Genomic DNA, 19,478 nt, shown 5'->3' with positions numbered 1-19,478 from the left:
CTAAATTCCAGATACCAGATTAGTTTTAGTGTACATCTGTTTTTTTTAATGGCTCTTTCTTTCTTTTCAACTTAATCACAGTGTTTTCTTTGATTATTCAAAGCATGATTGCTTTTGGGTTTTTTTTAACAGTTATTTATTGGTACATCTGAGAAGTCTGTAGTCAGTTAACACTTCACTCCATTCTCTTCTGATTATTTCAGTGGACATATCACCCTCTTTACTGACATGCTTTCAAAGTAGAAGTATAGAGTAGACATTGTTGTGACTGAGTAATTATGGAGAAACCCTAATCAAAGAGAATTTAAGATTGAAGAAAAGCCAGTAGTCAGGAAAGGGCTGGCAGCCAGCAGACAAGTGTCTTGGGCCTGAAATGTGATAGTTTACCAGGACAGAGCTATTCTGGATAAAACTGAAGTATTATTGGTGAAAGGATTATATTGTTTCTCTTCCTGGGTCTTTCTGGAATTTTTGCTATATTTTTATTTCTTTTTATTCATTCATTCATACAAGTATCATTGAGTACCCACTATGTCCCAACCAGCAGTAGTTAAAAACCTCAGCCATCAGGGAGTGTACATTCAAAAAAAAAAAAAAAGGAGTGTACATTCTATGTATAGAGTTAGGAAATAAGATTAAAAAAGTAAAATACATGCTATAAAAGAGAGGATATATAAGTGGTGTGGAGAAAATAAATGATCTATAAGATTCAAGTGGTGTGGAGGAAAATACATACGGGAAAGTGATAGGGAATGATGAGGGAGCAGGTTGCAATTTTTTAAAATATGGCCAAGGCCAGTCTTCTCATTGAGAAGATCACATTTTGAGTAAACACCTGAAGATGGTAAGGAACTGAGCTATGCCAATGTCTAGGGAGTAGCATTGGGCAGAGGGAGCGACAAGTTATAAAGACCCTCACGCAGAAATCTGCCTGCCAGTCTGGGACCAGGAAGGAGGCCAGTGTGTTCTTAGAGTAGTGACTTAGGGAAAGAGAAATAGGTGGAGACCGGAAGTGATGAAGGCCATTGTGAGGACTTTGGCTTTTATAGACATGTGAAGTCAGAACCATTGGCAAGTTCTGGACTTGAGTTGCATTATCTAATTTGCATTTTAACAGGCTCCCTCTGGCTGCTGTGGTGAGAATAGACTGAAGTAGGGCAAGGGCAGAAGTAGGAAGACTAGTTAGGAGGCCATTTTAATAATCCAGGTGAATAGATAGTGGCTTGAGCCACAGTAATAGCAGCAGGGGTTGGATTCTGGATGAATTCTGAATATAGTACTAGGATTTACTGTCAGATTCAAAATGGGATGTGAGAGAAACAGCCTTTGGAGAAGGCTTAGAGCTTTGTGGGTTATTCAAAGTTGGCAGTTGTTCCCACTTTGCTATATGTATGTGCATTCTAGTGGTCAGTTTCACTGTGACTAGATTTAGAAACATCACATATAAAACAATAATTATTAATATGTTATTAATATAATTATTAACAAGCCAAAACTTAATGAGTAATAGAAACAATAAAATAAAAAGACAACCTTCAGGGCAAAAATCAAAACAGTAGTCAATCATAGGGTTCTCGTGTATGTTCCCAACCTCACTTACTTTTTTGTGTCCTTCACTTCTCACTTCTGTCCTAAAATAGTCAATAGGCACTTTCCACAAAATTTATTCCAAATGTAATTCTCACAGACTGTTCCTCTGCACAGTCAGGCTCTTGTATGTAGATGACTTACTCATAATCTTACTCTTTAATGAGCTCTCTCTTACTTACCCCTTCAGAATCTTTCATATGTAGCATACTAAATGGTAGGAGTGTAATTAACTTTGTTATTCAGAGACATTAACCAATGCAGAGTAGGGTGTCCCTGCTTTTAAGAAAGAATCTATGTCTGGTTTTTTAGTTTTTTTAATATAATTCAGTTTTTTCTTTTTTAAAGGTTTTATTTATTTATTTGACAGACAGAGATCACAAGTAGGCACAGAGGCAGGCAGAGAGAGAGGAGGAAGCAGGCTTCCTGCTGAGCAGAGAGCAGATTCAGGGCTCAATCCCAGGACTCTGAGATCATGAGCTGAGCCAGAGGTTAAAGGCAGAGGCTTTAACCCACAGAGCCACCCAGGCGCCCCAGTATAATTCAGTTTTTTGATGTGTTTATCATTTACCTAAAGCAAGTAGATTTCTCTTTATCAACCACACAAATCTTTATTCCAGGCTTTTGTCCGAACAAAAGAGCTATTTCAGAAACTACTGGTGCCTGGGGTACCTGGGTGGTTCAGTCGTTAATCGGCTGCCTTGGGCTCGGGTCATGATCTCAGGGTCCTGGGATTGAGTCCCGCATGGGGCCCCCTGCTCAGTGGGGAGCCTGCTTCTCCCCCTCCCTCTGCCACTCCCCCCTTCTCATGCTTCTTCTCTCTCTCTGCATCAAATAAATAAGTAGATAGATAGAAACTACTGAAGCCTGAAACTTTCAAGGGAGAGAGCTGATACTCATTTATTTCTTCATCCATTCATTTAATAAATATTTACTGAGCACCTGCTAATGGCTAGGCACTGGAAATACAACAGTGAGCAAGGCAGACAAGGCCCTGACCCTGTCTCACAGACTTTATAGTTCTTGTGTTTTGTATTTCTTTTGCCATTAAATTAGACAAACAGAAAGTAATCTTATGAAAGCTAATATTCTAAAATGATTAAAATGTGAGCTTTGTGACCTTAGGTAAGTGATTGAACTACTTTGAGCCTCAGTTTCTTCATCTATAAAATGGTACCTATATTACAGCCTTTTTACAAAAATTAAATATATGTAAAGTGCATAAGCATAGCACTTGGCATGATATATTTAAGGTTAATTAGTTTATTCTTTTTTTTTTTTTTTTTTTTTTAAGATTTTTTTTATTTATTTACTTGAGAGAGAGACAGTGAGAGAGAGCATGAGCGAGGAGAAGGTCAGAGAGCGAAGCAGACTCCCCATGAGCTGGGAGCCCGATGTGGGACTCGATCCCGGGACTCCAGGATCATGACCTGAGCTGAAGGCAGTCGTCCAACCAACTGAGCCACCCAGGCGTCCCTAATTAGTTTATTCTTAAAACCTATTTGGACCCAATAACAAATAAAATAGTATTATGAAGTAAATGCTGTAAGTATAGACTGAAAGAGGCGCCTGGGTGGCTCAATAAATTAAGCGTCTGCCTTTAGCTCAGGTCATAATTTTGGGGTCCTGGGATTGAGCCCCATGTCAGGCTCCCTGCTCAGAAGAAATTCTCTCTGTCTTTCTCTCTCTCTCTCTTTTTAAAACACACACACACACACACACACACACACATACATCTGAGAGTACCTGACTCTACTTCGGATCTAAAAAGGCTTTGTTGAGATCGTGTTTGAGGAAAAATCTGGAAGTCAGTGAAGGTAATAAGGAATCCAGCTGGGAGGATTCCTAATGATGCTGATCTTCTTCACCAGATGCTGGGCTTCTGGAACCAGGGTCTGTATCTCCTTCAGTCTAGTAACCCTACCATGGCATTATAAGAACATCTTTTTTGAGTAGACCAACTAAAGACTTCCATGGAAACTACTAGAAGAAATGAGACTTCTTTTTTTTTGAGATGAGACTTTCATGGCAACTACTAGAAAGGAGGTAACCCACCCTGGGTTGTTGGAACCTATCCAGGCTTAGGTTTCTTTCGGTTGACCACTGCAGTTTTGTGAGCTTTTTCCAAGCCTGACTTCACGGATCTGGATCAGATTCATAGGAGGTAGGACAGGTGCTACAGTTGTTGCTTCTGAGGAACAGAAGCAACTTGCTGTGTTATAAGGGGCATTTGGCTATTCTGGGCAATTCCTGGACAGTTTCCGGGGACTGTTTCCACAATTGTGCAAATCCCCACCTGAATGTCCACTTCCTAAGTCTTCTTCCTCAGCATACTCCTGTTCTTCTTCGCCCCAAACACTGAACAGCCACCTTACTCAGAATTAGACATACTTAAAACCTTTGTGTTTGGAGATTTCCCTTAAATGCCTTGCTGATCCTTGGCTGACTAAAGTAAGGAATGTTTTTCTGTGTTTGAATTAATTTGTTTGTTTGTTTTTTTAAAACAGGTTCTCTAATTGAACAGCTTACTACAGAAAAATATGAGTGCATGGTGTGCTGTGAATTGGTTCGTGTCACAGCGCCAGTGTGGAGCTGTCAGAGCTGTTATCATGTGTTTCATTTGAACTGCATAAAGAAATGGGCAAGGTCTCCAGCATCTCAAGCAGGTCAGTTGTTTCTCTCTTCTGAATAGTTATTCTCACTCATTTGATATGTTCAGGTTTTAAACTTAGCTTTTTTTTTTAAAGATTTTATTTTATTTCTTTTATTTCTTTTTATTTGTCAGGGAGGACGCATGCACAAGCAGGGGGAGTGGCAGGCAGAGGGAGAAGCAGGCTTCCAGCTGAGCAAAGAGCCCAATGTGGGACTCAGTCCGAGGGCTCTGGGATCATGACCTGAGCCAAAGGCAGATGCTTAACCAACTGAGCCACCCAGACATCCCTAAGGTTTTATTTTTAAATATACCCAGTGTGGGGCTCCAACTTACAACCCTGAGATCAAGTCACATGTTCCACTGACTGAGCCATCCAGGCACTCCTTAAACTTAGATTTAAAAATAACTAATTCCTTGGGGTGCCTGCGTGGCTCAGTCATTAAGTGTCTGCCTTCAGCTCAGATCATGTTTGCAGCGTCCTGGGATCAAGCCCCACATCGGGTTCCCTGCTCAGCAAGAAGCCTGCTTCTCCTTCTCCCACTCCTCCTGCTTGGGTTCCTTCTCTTGCTGTGTCTCTCTCTGTCAAATAAATAAATAAAATCTTTAAGAATAATAAAAATAACCAATTCCTCTTGAATATTTTATCTGTTCTGTTTCCTTGAACACATGTTTCAGATGACTGGTATGAAGCTGTAGATATTGAATAAAGAACTAAGGGGCACCTGATTGGCTCAGTTGGTAGAGCATGTAACTCTTGATCTCAGTGGTATGAGTTCAAGTCCCATGTTGAGCATAGAGCTTAAAAAGTGAAAATAAAATAATTTTTTTTAAAGATTTTATTTATTTGAGAGAGAGAGAGAGCATGAGAAGAGGGAGGATCAGAGGTAGAAGCAGACTGCCTGCCAAGGCAGGGAGCCTCATGTGGGACTCAATCCTAGGACTCCAGGATCATGACCTGAGCCAAAGGCAGTTGCTTAACCAACTGAGCCAGCCGGGCACCCCAAAATAAAATTTTTTAAAGAAAGAAATTTATGTATGTATTTATTTATTAAAGATTTTATTTATTTGAGAGAGGGAATGAGAGAGCATGAGAGAGGAGAGGTCAGAGGGAGAAGCAGACTCCCCGCTGAGCAGGGAGTCCAATGTGGGACTCAGTCCCGAGATTCCAGGATCATGATCCGAGCTGAAGGCAGTTGCCCAACCAACTGAGCCACCCAGGCAACCCTAAAGAAGGAAATTTTTAAAAACAGCTTAACCTAACAATACCAAAGTATATTTGGAATACAAAAAATCAGTCACATTTATTGAAAATGGTAACTTTCATCCAGGTATCAGTTACAGAAAACATTTCCTGTATAGTTTGCTTTAGAAATTTATAGAAAGCAGTTGCTGGGGAGCCTGGTCGACTCATTTGGTTAAACAGGCAACTTGTGGTTTCGGCTCAGGTCGTGATCTCATGGGTTATGAGATCTGAGCCCTGAAGAGCTGAGCCTCTGTTCTCAGTGTGGAGTCTGGATGAAAGATTATCTCGCTGCCACTCTGGCCCCCTTTGTATTTCCTCCCACCTCCCCTGCCCCCAGCTCCGCAAGCTCATGCTCTCTCTCTTTCTCTAAAATAAATAAATAAAATAGGGGCACTTGGGTAGCACATTCTGTTAAGCCTCAGACTTTGGCTGGGGTCATGATCTCAGGATCCTGGAATGTTGCCCTGCCTTAGGCACTCCGCTTAGCCAGGAGTCTGCTTGTTCCTCTCCCTCTCCGCTTGCTCCTGCACACACACACACTCTCTAGTGAATAATAAAAGCTTTTTAAATAAATAAATAAAACCTTTTAAAATTTCCTTTTAAGAAAAAATAACATATGTTTTCTGATCTGTGACTCTTCTAATTTAAAACATCTGAGGGCACCTGGCTGGCTCGGTCGGTAGAGCATACGACTCTTGATCTCTGAGTTGTGGGTTTGAGCCCTGTGTTGGGTGTAGAGACGACTTAAAGTCTTAAAAAAAGAAGACATCTGGGTTTTCCTGAATGTACTCAAATTATTTTTTTGGAAGATTTTATTTATTTATTTGACAGAGATCACAAGTAGGCAGAGAGGCAGGCAGAGAGAGAGGAGGAAGCAGGCTGTTCGAGGAGCAGAGAGCCCAATGCAGGGCTCAATCCCAGGACCCTGGGATCATGATCTGAGCTGAAGGCAGAGGCATTAACCCACTGAGCTACCCAGGCACCCCTGTACTCAAATATTTTATCCGTTTGTTTTTTCAAGCCAAGATTTAGTTCAGTGTTTACCTCAATACTAGAACCACATAATAAATTGATAATCATGTGAGGGAATTGAGGTGTTAGCTAATGTGACTGTGATAATCTTATTATAGTATAATAAATGTATCAAGCCAGCATGTTGCACACCTTAGTGTTATATGTCAGTTATATCTCAGCTGACATTTAAAAAATGGGTACCTGTTTGATTACTATATTTAAAGCCCTTATAAATATAAGCCCAAATGTAATATTTAAGCAGAGCATTCAGTATTGTGAATTTGTTTCTTAATATCCTGATATCCTTGAGGTGCTTGGGTAGCTCAGTGGTTTAGGCCTCTGCCTTCAGCTCAGGTCATGATCTCTGGGTCCTGGGATTGAGCCCTGCATTGAGCTCTCCACTCAGCAGGGAGCCTGCTTCCCCCTCTCTCTCTGCTTGCTTTCTGCCTACATATGATCTCTGTTGGTCAAATAAATAAATAAAATCTTAAAAAAAAAATCCTGATATCCTTAATATCTGATTTTTTATCATAAAATGACTACTGTTGGGGCGCCTGGGTGGCTCAGTGGGTTAAGCCGCTGCCTTCGGCTCAGGTCATGATCTCAGGGTCCTGGGATCGAGTCCCGCATCGGGCTCTCTGCTCAGCAGGGAGCCTGCTTCCTCCTCTCTCTCTCTGCCTGCCTCTCTGCCTACTTGTAATCTCTCTGTCAAATAAATAAATAAAATCTTTAAAAAAGAAAAAAATGACTACTGTTGCTTAAATATTAAGGCTTCTTTTAGGTTTAAATTTTTAAAAATTACATGTGCTTTTGTAAGGAAATTATTTTGGTTTCTTCTTGTTTTTCTTGACAGATGGCCAAAGTGGTTGGAGATGCCCTGCCTGTCAGAATGTCTCTGCACATGTTCCTAATACTTACACTTGTTTCTGTGGTGAGTTTTTTGCTTTCACTTGAGTCTCTTCCACTTCATGGATTGTAACCCATTTTCTAGCACAGAAGGCGTGATGCGCCAGGCATGTTTTAGAAGTTCCTAATAAGACTTAAAAGTTCAGGAGTCTACCGACACCATCTGCCTGTGGTCCCGCACACAGCCAGAGTCACAAGCCTTTATGCTCTTGGCAAGCTGTTCTGGACCTGGCCTTCTCATCATCCCCACCAGGCTAATGCAACTTCTGAGCTGTGGTTCTGGTCTCCTTGATCTTACCTTTAGACCAGAACTGACCAGATGGTGGAGGCAGGCATAGACATGGGCTCTTTCTTACCCTTAACTGTTAACAGTTTTGATACTTCAGATTTGAGCAGTATGAGGAAAGAGTGGTGTTGAAAAATACTTTATTTTTACCTGGAAAATCAGTCATTGGGGTCTTTAAAATAAAGAAAAATTTTCTTTTTACATTTTTACATTACAAACTCTTATCTTCCCTCTTTATGGAATACTTCTTCCTGTTTTTGAAAAACTCAATTCCCCTATGTGTTAGGGAGAACTTTCTGCAGTCTAGATGCCCATTCTTGCTGCTAGTCTGTTATCTGCATGTCTTTTCTTTTACACGTATTTTTTTTTCTTTCCTGCCTTTTAATGGCTAACCTTCATATAGTTCTTGATTTTTTTCAAATTTTGCTTCTCAACCATCTGTCACCCTTCTTGACCATTGCATTTTTGCTTCTGTCCTCCTCACCTTGCTGAACCTGTTTTCAGAAGTCATCAGTGGTCCCTTCCTGACAAATCCAGGGCTGATTTATAAGTTCTTAACCTTTTTGGCAGCACAGTAGCTCTTGGAGCTTTCAGCCATTCCTTTCTTGAAATGACTAGCTCTTCCTGTTTATTTCTGTAAACTTTAATTTGCTCCTATTTCTTCTTTCCCATTACTTAACTAGCAGTTTTCACAAAAGTTGGTCATGAAGTCTTCAATTTCTAGACTCTGTGTCTTGGTGAACTCAACTGTCTAGAATGTTCTTTCCCATCTTTAAATCTCTGTCACTGACTCATCCGTTCAACATCAGACCCCAAACATTGTTTTCCAAAGGAAGCCTCCCTTTCTTATCCCCTCTCCCACTTTAGCCACTCTTTTATTTGGAATTTGCTGATCTTTTATTGCCAAATAAATCTGATCTTTTATTGCCAAAATCTGAGCCTTAAAAGATACTAAAGTAATATTTGTTGAAGGGATGAGTATTTTGGAAGGTACTGTTGGTAATTTTTTTTTAAAGATTTATTTATTTATTTAACACAGAGAGAGATTGAGAGAGAGGTCACAAGTAGATGGAGAGGCAGGCAGAGAGAGAGAGGGAAGCAGGCTCCCCGCTGAGCAGAGAGCCCGATGCGGGACTCGATCCCAGGACTCTGGGATCATGACCCGAGCCGAAGGCAGTGGCTTAACCCACTGAGCCACCCAGGCGCCCCTGGAATGTACTGTTGGAAAGGCAACATGAAGCTGGGAGCAAGAAATCCATATAAATCTATACAAATTGGACCAATACCAAGGCTTAATTACCTTATTTTAAAGGATTTTTAAACATAAAAGCTCCACAATGGAATTAAAAATCTTGTTAAAGCCTTCACTGACAAATTAGATATGAGGCCTTAAGAAGGTAGAAGAATGAGGGCTGAAGGTCAAGATGATCTGAGTAAGGTAAAATGGTGTAGGAGTGCAAATAATGGTCCTATATTGACCTAATGACTTTGTGTCTCTTTGTTCTTTTGGGAGACCATTAATATAATATACTTTATTGAGAACTTAGTAGCAGACATCATGAAGAAACAGGGGAATAAGACTGCTTTTGACTTCCCAGAGCTTACAGTCTAAGAGCTAAGACACAATTAACTTGATGTTCTGTAAGTCCAAAGAACTGTGGGAGATCTTTGGGGTGAATTCTCATTTCGGGCTAGATGATTTAGGGAATCCTTAAAAAAGGAGGTACAATTCAACTGAGCTTGAAAACTAGGTAAAATCTTGGTAGGGGAAAGATTTGTTGAGGAGAGTAGCATAAGCAGAAGTTTAAAAATAAGAAGGCTTGGGATCTTTTAGGAGAACGAGAGTCGTTGGTTATGGAGCCCAGGATCTGTAAAGGTGAAGGCATGGGAAATGACTAAAAAGGCAGGGCCAACTGGTTTTTTGTTTCTTTGTTTTGTTTTGTTTTTTGGGAGAGAGAGATCCCGTGTGCGCATACAAGGGCAGCAGGGTGGCAGAAACAGAGGGAAAGAGAATCTTAAGCAGACTCTACAGCCAGCACAGAGTCCATTGTGGGGCTGGATCTTAAAACCCTGAGGTTATAACTTGAGCCGAAATCGAGAGTCAGATGGTTAACCAACCAAGCCACCCTGGCGCCCCAGGGCTGACTTCTTGTTGCCAGGCTTAGATGCAGGGACTTCATTTGGCAGGCTGTGGGAAGCCACTGAAGGTGTCAGTGTGATTTTTTATAAAGATTAGTCTGGTGGGAGGGAATAGAGTGTTTGGGGGCCTAAACATTTGGGGGTTTTGTAAGAATCCAGGTGGAAAATAATAAAAGTCTATAATGGGTATTAGAGTGGGAGAGAAAGGAAGGGGGTACCAGATTTCAAAGGTAAATAGGAATTAATAACAGTGGGAAAGGGAAGAACCCAAATGTGGCTCCAAAGTTTCATGCTTTTGAAAATGATGATACCAAGGACAGAAAAAGGCAGGTCAAGAGCAGCAGGACTGATGGGGACAGTGAGTTCAATTTATAAACGTTGAATGGGATGAGTGAACAAGGCCTCCAGTAAGAGGTGGTGTTAGGAAAATTTAAAGTTTGTTTTTTTTTTTTTTTTAATTACTTCTTGAAAGAGGAAGCATGAGCTGGGGGAGAAGCAGATGTAGAAAGAGAAGCAGACTCCCCACTAAGCAGGGAGCCTGATACGGGGCTTGATCCCAAGACCCTGAGATCATGACCCCAGCTGAAGGCAGACACTTAACTGACTGTGCCACCCAGGTTCCCTGGGAGTTAGGAATATTTAAAGAGAGATGAGGACTTAGGAATGATAGTTGTTGAGAGTAGTGGATAGAAGGGAAAGGAGTGAAAAGAGTCTAATACAGAACCCTGGCAGAAATAAGAAAAACAAAACATCATTTAGAGTCAGGGAAAAAAGATGGAGCCATTGAAAGATGGTCGGGAGAAACCAGGGCACTGTATTAAAGCAAGAAAGCACAGAAGCAGGGAAGTTTTTCTTTTTCTTTTTTTTTTTTTTAAGATTTTACTAATTTACTTGACAGACAGAGTTCACAAGTAGGCAGAGAGAGAGAGGGAAGCGGGATCCCTGCTGAGCAGAGAGCCCGATGCGGGACTCAGTCCCAGGACCCTGAGATCATGACCTGAGCCGAAGGCAGAGGCTTATTAACCCACTGAGCAACCCAGGCACCCTGCAGGGAAGTTTTTCTAATAGACTGGAGATGAGTCTGGCAAATAGACAAGAGTAAAAGTAGCAAGGTGTGAGATACACTGTGTAGGGAAACTAAGAAAATTTGGTGATTAAGTAGATTATGGAAAGAAAAAGAGGAGTTGGGAATGACTCTAGTTTTTAAGTCTGTGACTCTAACAGTGATGGTATTGCTGACAGAAATAGGGAACACTGAAGAAGGAGGGGCTTCAGAGAGAGGATACTAACTTTGACTATAAATGTAGACAGTTTGGGGTGACTGTGACACCTCACACAGAGATGTTCAGCAGATGTTTGGACAGAGAGGGCCGGAACTGAGGATTCAGGGCAGTGCAGAAAGTGTAAATTTGGTGAGGGTGGGGGGAGGAAAAAGAAAAAAATGTAGATTTGGGACTCATAGGCCTTTAGGAATAACAAACCTCTCAACATGAATAAAGCTTCTGAAAGAAACAAGATAGAGCAGCAGAGGCCAAACATTGGGGACTGGCCATCATTTGGATGTAAATTGCCCAAGTAAAGATGAGTTCCTCAAGGGCATGGAGGAGTCCCGTGCCTCAGTTTTACACTTCCTGCCTCTGTGCTAAGTTCATAGAAGTCACTAAAGATTTCCAGATACACACTAATTATAAAATTATAGCCCTTTTATGCCTACTTCATAGCTTTAGATTTGGCAAATTCCTACTGTGTGGGAGATTTTTGTCCTTTCCATCTCTTAGTGCTGCCCCGTCTCCCACCCCATTGTTCTCTTCCCTTCTTTCTTCGTTCTTCTCCCCCGACCTTACTACTTCTCTCAAATCCTTATGGCAGATGTTCCCATATCTGTTCACGGGTCCATTTACAAAAGTTGTGGGGTTTTTTGTTTTAGATTAAATATATCTGTTAGTCAAAGTTAGTCAAAGTAAAAATGACTTATTTCTCTTTTCCAGGTAATCCAGAATTTAGGATTTATCATACTCAGTGAAGCTTTTGATTTTTGTTTTTTTGTTTTCAGTGAAGCTTTTGATGAGTAGCATTACAGTCATCTTTTTATTTTAGGATGTGGGGTGATATGTTTGTCACACTAATGAAAACCACACTAAAGTTCACGTTGTCTAGCTGTATTGTGTTGTTTATTAAAGTCTAAGATGCAGTTGAAGTTTATACCATTGACTCTCTGATCTGATATGTTTTAGGCAAGGTGAAGAATCCTGAATGGAGCAGAAATGAAATTCCACATAGTTGTGGTGAGGTTTGTAGAAAGAAACAGCCTGGCCAGGACTGCCCGCATTCCTGTAACCTGTAAGTTGGAACACTAGACCGCTGGGGATTCCTGGTAGACACACTTTGCTCATGGCTCTGAGTACCTTTATCTTTTGGTTAGTGTGTAGCAGGATGGGGTGAAGGGCGGTATGGTACCATTTACTGAACACTTAACACTGGGCCAGGTACTCTGCAAGAGTTAACTCATTGAGGGGCGCCTGGGTGGCTCAGTGGGTCAAGCCTCTGCCTTCAGCTCAGGTCATGATCCCGGGATCCTGGGATCGAGCCCCGCATCGGGCTCTCTGCTCAACAGAGGCTGCTTCCTCCTCTTTCTCTGCGTGCTTCTCTGCCTACTAGTGATCTCTGTCTGTCAAATAAATAAATAAAATCTTTCAAAAAAAAAAAGTTAACTCATTGAATCCTTACAACACCCTGGTTATGTATAAATATTTATCATCTCCATTTTACCAATGAAGCTCAGAAAGGCCAAGTATCTTGCCCAAAGTCATAGTGCTAGGACATGGTAGAAATGGGATTTCCATGACACTATACTGCTGGCTTTTAAGAATAAATATCCTCCAGTGATATCCAGGTTCAAAAGAGGGAATAAGACAGACTTCTGTCTGTGAAAAGGCAATTGTGGTAGGGTTAAACCAATGTTTAACTCCTGGGGTCAAGTCACTTAACAGTTGTGTGACCTTGGGCTAGTTACTTAACTTCTCTAAGCCTCACTTTCTGCATCTGTAAAATAATAATGATATGAGCATCAGTACTTACAGAGTTCTATGAATATTAATTTAATGCATCTAAGAGGCTTGGTATAGAATCTGGCATATGGTAAATGGTCAAGTAATTGTAACTTGTTTTTATTACCCAAATCTAAAAGTAAAACAGACATCAGAGTGTTACCTTGGTGCTTCTGCTGCTCAGAGCAGGGGTAAATGTTTGGCCAGAGGCCTTGTGGGTCAGGATGTGGGGGGAGGTGCTAGGGAATTGCCTGTGATAGGAGAGCTGCCCAGACAGGGTTACACAGCCTGGCCTGCTGCCTGCTCTTTTACTCCTTCCATGGGTCCTTCCTTAAAACCCAGGGACTCATCTGTTTAAACTTTTCCTTCCTTCAGTTGGCATTTTAGGTAGATTCAATAATAAATTATCCCTGTGCATGAGCCCTCTTTCTGAACTCTTTTGCAGAAATGGCCTCTTGTCATGACTACCAGAGAATGTCTAAAGTTATGCAGATTAGGTGGTCAACACCATGTCTGAAGGGAAAGGAGGCCCTAAAATGTCTCACTAAATGAGCTAAGACCATATTTGGAAATGTCATCTTTGAATGTCAGAACCAAATAAAACCAGTATTTTGACTTGGGCTGTATTTTTCTGGTTAAATATTCTTTTTTTTTAAGATTTTATTTATTTATTTGACAGAGATCACAAGTAGGCAGAGAGGCAGGCCAAGGCCAGAGGGGGAAGCAGGCTCACCACTGAGCAGAGAGCCCAATGCGGGCCTCAATCCCAGGACCCTGAGATCATGACCTGAGCTGAAGGCAGAGGCTTAACCCATTGAGCCACCCAGGCACCCCCTGGTTAAATATTCTAAGATGACAATTCCACCAATTCTTCCTATATGAAAGCATTGTTGATATTTCCATTTATTTTATTTATTATTTTCTTTAAAGATTTATTTATTTATTTATTTGACAGACAGAGATCACCAGTAGGCAGAGAGGCAGGCAAAGAGAGAGGGAAGAAGTAGGCTCCCCAAGGAGGAGAGAGCCCGATGTGGGGCTTGATCCCAGGACCCTGAGATCATGACCTGAGCCAAAGGCAGAAGTTTTAATCCACTGAGCCACCCAGGTGCCCCTGATATTTCCATTTAAATAGCTTAATCAACTTTAGGAAAATACTAAAACATTCATGGTAGGTTTATTTGTTGGCACATTCCCAATAAGACCCAGTAGGAGCAACTTTGTTCAGGTTTGGATACATGAGTATGATTTACTAATCTAAGCCTTTCTCTTTTAGTCTCTGCCATCCTGGACCTTGCCCACCCTGCCCTGCCTTTATGACTAAAACATGCGAATGTGGACGAACCAGGTAAAGTTAGAACTGCTCTCTAAAGACTTCAGTTTTTAAATTGATGATTTATGTGTGAATTTCTAAAGTAAGAATTAGTAGGAAGATATAAATAAGTGGTAGGCATAAATAGTACTTTTTTTTTAAGATTTTATTTATTCATTTGAGAGAGAGAGCACAAATGTGGAGAGGCAGAGGGATAGGAAGAAGCAGACTCCCCACTGAACTGGGAACCTGACATGGGACTCAGTCCCAAGACCTGGAGATCACAACCCAAGCGGAAGACAGATGCCCAACCATCTGAGCCACCTACGCACTCTTAAATAGTACTTTTTTGTAAATATTAGTTTGCTCTGCTGCCCTAGTCCTTTGCAGTCTTATAAGTGATTAAGAAGTTATTTGCATAGTGAGATTACCCATTTTAGTTGAATGCCAACATGTCAGGGACTTTTTTCTCAACTTGTCTGTGGATGAAAGAATCAGGATTAAACCCAGACCTGTTGGGCGCCTGGGTGGCTCTGTGGGTTAAGCCTCTGCCTTTGGCTCAGGTCATGATCTTGGGGTCCTGGGATCGAGGCCCGCATCAGGCTCTCTGCTCAGCAGGGAGCCTGCTTCCCGCTCTCGATCTGCCTGCCTCTCTGTTTACTTGTGACCTCTCTATCTCAAATAAATAAGTAAAATCTTTAAAAATAATAATAAAACAATAAACCCAGACCTATTAAGGTTCAGGAGACAGGGACCATTTACTTATACCTAGTATTATATCTGGCACCAACAAGGTTTTCTATGAATATTGTTAAATGAACAAATAAGTAACCCCAGAGCCCATCCTCTTTTTGTTATAATACAAGTTCTCCATCATCAGGGCAAGGATCACTGATAGTTATGGAATTTTCTGAGGCCCAGTAAGACCCATATGATTTCTGAACCACAAGACAAAATGGGATTCAGCCAATTATCAGTGAATCACATTTGTCTGAACTTAAAAGGATAGTAGTGTGGCCTGAGAATCACATGTAAGGGCTCTGAGTCAGAAAGACCAGGTTGTATCTGGGCTGTGCCACTAATTAGCTGTTGACCTCGGCAAGTTGCTTGGTCTCATTGAGCCTCATTTTTCTTTCTTTCTTTTTTTTTTTTTAAGATTATATTTATTTATTTGACAGAGAGAGAGAAAAATCACAAGTAGGCAGAGAGACAGACAGATAGAGAGGGAGAAGCAGGCTCTCCACTGAGCAGAGAGCCCAGTGTGGGGCTCGACCCCAGGACTCCAAGATCATGACCTGAGCCGAAGGCAGATGCTCAACCCATGGAGCCACCCAGGCACCCAAGCCTCATTTTTTAAATCACAGAATAGAAGTAATAGTGTACACCTCCAGGGGTTGATGTTAGCCATGATGCTAAGCACTGGAAACATCATCTGTGTATGTAACAATGACTTTTTAAAACAAAATACATAGTTGAGATGAAAGTAGGGGATAGAATAAAACTCTTCTTATAGGAGAATAGACTCCAAGCTCTAAACCACTACCTTGGAGAGAAACCTGATGATAGTTGTCCAAAAACCTTCTCTAGCCAATAAGTCAGCAAAATTAAATTAGGATGCTTATTCGAACAAAGCCAGAATGATTTTCCCATCCTGAATCAAAGTCATATACAGTATAGTTCTTAAGTATTATAACTACACAAAATGCTGGAGTACCAAATCCCAGGAGATTGCCGTTGTACTTCCAGTCTAAGTGTATACATTAAAACTAACCCTTCACCGGGGCGCCTGGGTGGCTCAGTGGGTTAAGCCGCTGCCTTCGGCTCAGGTCATGATCTCAGGGTCCTGGGATCGAGCCCCACATCGGGTTCTCTGCTCTGCAGGGAGCCTGCTTCCCCTCTCTCTCTGCCTGCCTCTCTGCCTACTTGTGATCTGTCTATCGAATAAATAAAAATCTTTAAAAAAAAAAAAAAAAAAAACTAACCCTTCACCACTCCACCCCGCCCCCAGCTTTCCTACTTCCATCTATAAGATACTGTGGGAGCTCCCGGCTCTTTCCCCTCCTGTATGCTACTTGATGGGAACTCAGTGAAGAAATCTACAGAGAGGAACTTCACTTCTTCACTGGTCAGAATATAGGGAGAGAGAAAGTCAGGATGGGAAATAAGGAAAGCAAAGCAGGAGAAAAAAGAGTGGAGGGGAGAAGAGTTATTAAGGAAATAAAGGAAATAAAGATTAAAGGAGGTAAAGAGAAAAGTGAGGGAAATGGGGTCAAGAGAAAGGTTTCATAGTTTTGGGAGGTAAACTTTGGGCTTCATTGTTAGTTTAGCTATCCAGTGAAAACTTGTCCAGCATCAGACCAACACTGTCTATACATCTGTTTTCTTTCCAGGCACACAGTTCGCTGTGGTCAGGCTGCCTCAGTCCACTGTTCCAATCCATGTGAGAATCTTTTGAATTGTGGTCAGCATCACTGTGCTGAGCTGTGCCATGGGGGTCAATGCCAGCCTTGTCGGATCATATTGAACCAGGGTAAGTGGTGGGCACACTAGCCAGCAATATTTGTGTATTTTCTAGAACCTTATTTATAGTTTTCTTGATGACATAGATTGACCTCAAGCCTATAGTTACAAGGCCTCTAGTAGCACTATACCCTGGGTAGAGAAAAGTAAGATACATTAATGCTTAGATGGTTTCAGTGTTGAGTTGTATTGTTTAAGTTCAGTGTTTAGTTTCATAATACCAATATAGGCCTTTGTCCTATGGAATTTGGACAGTAGATTTTGAAATGCTGTTTAAAAGTAAATGTTTGGGGGAGGTGCCTGGGTGGCTCAGAGGGTTAAGCCTCTGCCTTCAGCTCAGGTCATGGTCCCAGGGTCCTGGGATCGAGCCCCAGATCAAGCTCTCTGCTCAGCAGGGAGCCTGTTTCCCTCTCTCTCTCTCTGCCTGCTGCTCTGCCTCCTTGTGATCTCTCTCTCTGTCAAATAAATAAAATCTTTAAAAAATAAAAATAGGGGCGCCTGGCTGGCTCAATGAGTTAAAGCCTCTGCCTTCAGCTTAGGTCATGATCCCAGGAGTGCCCACATCGGGCTCTCTGCTCCTCAGTTAGCCTGCTTCCTCCTCTCTCTCTGCCTTGCCTCTCTGCCTATTTGTGATCTCTGTCAAATAAATAAATAAAATCTTTAAAAAAAAAAAAATCTAAAAAACTAAAAATAAAAGTAAGTGTTTGGAAAATTATTTTAAAGAGAAACTTCTTTAAAAGGATCTAGAGGGGTGCCTGGGTAGCTCAGTTGGTTTAGTGTTTGACTCTTTTTTGTTTTTAAGATTTTATTTATTTGACAGCAAGAGAGGGAACACAAGCACGGGGAGTGGGTGAGGGAGAAGCAGGCTATCCACCTAGCAGGGAGCCCAGTGTGGAGCTCAGTCCCAGGAACCTGAGTTCATGACTTAAGCCAAAGGTAGATGCTTAATGACTGAGCCACCCAGGCACCCCTAGTGTTGATCTCAGCTCAGGTCTTGATCTCAGGGTTGAGAGAGAGCCTGTGTTAGTCTCCATAGTGGGCACGAAGCCTACTTTAAAAAAAAGAAGAAAAAAGGATCTAGAAAGGCCAAAAAAATCTTGAGAAAGAATGAAGTTGAAAGACTTAAACTGTCTGATTTCAAGACTTAAAAAGTTACAGTAATCATGACAGTGCAGTTATTGGTGTTATTGTTATCTCACTAGATAAATGTAAGAAAATAAAGTCCAGAAATAGACCCACATATGTATAATCAGTTGATTTTCAACCACAGTGTTATTCAGTGGGAAAAGGAGAGTCTTTTTACAGATGTTGTAGAACAACTGGATGTATACATAAGAAAAAACAAATGTCTTGGGGCACCTAGGTGGTTAAGTCTTTAAGCATCTGCCTTCAGCTCAGATCATGTCACGATTCCAGGGTACTAGGATCAAGCCCCACATCGGGCTCCCTGCTTGGCGGGAAGCCTGTTTCTCCCTTTCCCACTCCCCCTGCTTATGTTCCCTCTCTCACTGTCTCTCTCTCTCTGTCAATTAAATAACTAAAAACAAACAGAAAAAAGCCCTCAACCTCTGTCTTATACTTTACACAAAAATGAATTCTATGTGGATCACAGACTGAAATGTAAAAACCCAGAAACACAAAGCTTCCAGAATAAACTATAAGAGAATATTTTCACATGTGTTAGGTAAAGATTTCTTGGACAGAGCAACAAAAATACTAACCATAAAAGAAAAATACTGGTACATTGAACTTTTTTTTTTTTTTTTTTTAATTTTATTTGACGGAGAGAGCAAAAGAGGGAAAATAAGCAGAGAGTGGGAGAGGGAGAAGCAGGCTTTCTGCTGAGCAAGGAGCCTGATGTGATGCTTGATCCCAGGACCCTGGGATGATGACCTGAGCTGAAGGCAGATGCTTAATGACTGAGTCAACCAGGGATCCCGATACATTGAGCTTTAATCAAAATTTAAAATTTCTATTCATCAAAAGATACCATTGGGGTACCTGGGTGGCTCAGTGGGTTAAGCCGCTGCCTTCGGCTCAGGTCATGATCTCAGGGTCCTGGGATTGAGTCCCGCATCGGGCTCTCTGCTCAGCAGGGAGCCTGCTTCCTTCTCTCTCTCTCTGCCTGCCTCTCTGCCTACTTGTGATTTCTCTCTGTCAAACAAATAAATAAAATCTTTAAAAAAAAAAAAAGATACCATTAACAAAATGAACAGATCACTTGCAGATTTTATCCAGAATATTTGAATTATTACTATGAAACAACAAAAAAAAATAGGAACAACTTAAACAATGAACAAAGACTTGAACAGAAACGTCTCAAAAGAAAACATATAGGGGCGCCTTGGGGGCTCAGTCAGTTAAGCGTCTGCCTTCAGCTCAGGTCATGATCTCGGGGTCCTAGGATTGAGACCCACACTGGGCTCCCTGCTCAGCGGGGAGTCTGTGTCTCCCTCTCTCTGTACCCTTCCCCCAGCTCGTGCTCTCTGTCTCTCTGTGAAATAAGTAAAATTTTTAAATATATATATATATATATATATGTTATATATGTATATATACATATAACTAATAGACATGTGAAAGTTGCTTAAAACCTTTAAATACTAAGGAAATGTAAATTAAAACCACAATAGGATAATATAGTATAACCACTTTAGAAAACAGTCTGGTAGTTTCTTAAAAGGTTCAGTGTAGAATTTTACCATATGACCCAGCATTTCTACTCCTAGTCATATAACCAAAAGGGGAGAGTATGCATCCGTACAAAACTT

At 41.3% G+C, this 19,478-nt stretch overlaps 1 protein-coding gene across 7 annotated transcripts in view; it reads left to right on the top strand.

Annotated features, from left to right (window-relative positions):
• The window catches only part of NFX1 (nuclear transcription factor, X-box binding 1), an 81,487-nt gene that overhangs the window by 13,324 nt on the left and 48,685 nt on the right, over positions 1-19,478 (top strand). For all 7 annotated transcript variants that reach the window (XR_006608920.1, XM_013062916.2, XM_004765337.3 and 4 more), the window contains exons 3-7: positions 4,095-4,253; positions 7,351-7,428; positions 12,063-12,168; positions 14,152-14,223; positions 16,578-16,717. Coding sequence is in view for 6 of the 7 variants with exons in the window: in XM_013062916.2 (XP_012918370.1) it covers positions 4,095-4,253; positions 7,351-7,428; positions 12,063-12,168; positions 14,152-14,223; positions 16,578-16,717 (555 nt within the window). In the remaining variant the exon portion in view is untranslated. The remainder of the gene's footprint in view (positions 1-4,094; positions 4,254-7,350; positions 7,429-12,062; positions 12,169-14,151; positions 14,224-16,577; positions 16,718-19,478) is intronic.

Source organism: Mustela putorius, unplaced genomic scaffold, assembly GCF_011764305.1.
Source record: "Mustela putorius furo isolate JIRA1106 unplaced genomic scaffold, ASM1176430v1.1 tig00001584_pilon_pilon_pilon, whole genome shotgun sequence".
NCBI lineage: Eukaryota > Metazoa > Chordata > Mammalia > Carnivora > Mustelidae > Mustela > Mustela putorius.
Note: the sequence above shows the minus strand (reverse complement) of the source record. Positions and strands in the feature narration are given on the sequence as shown.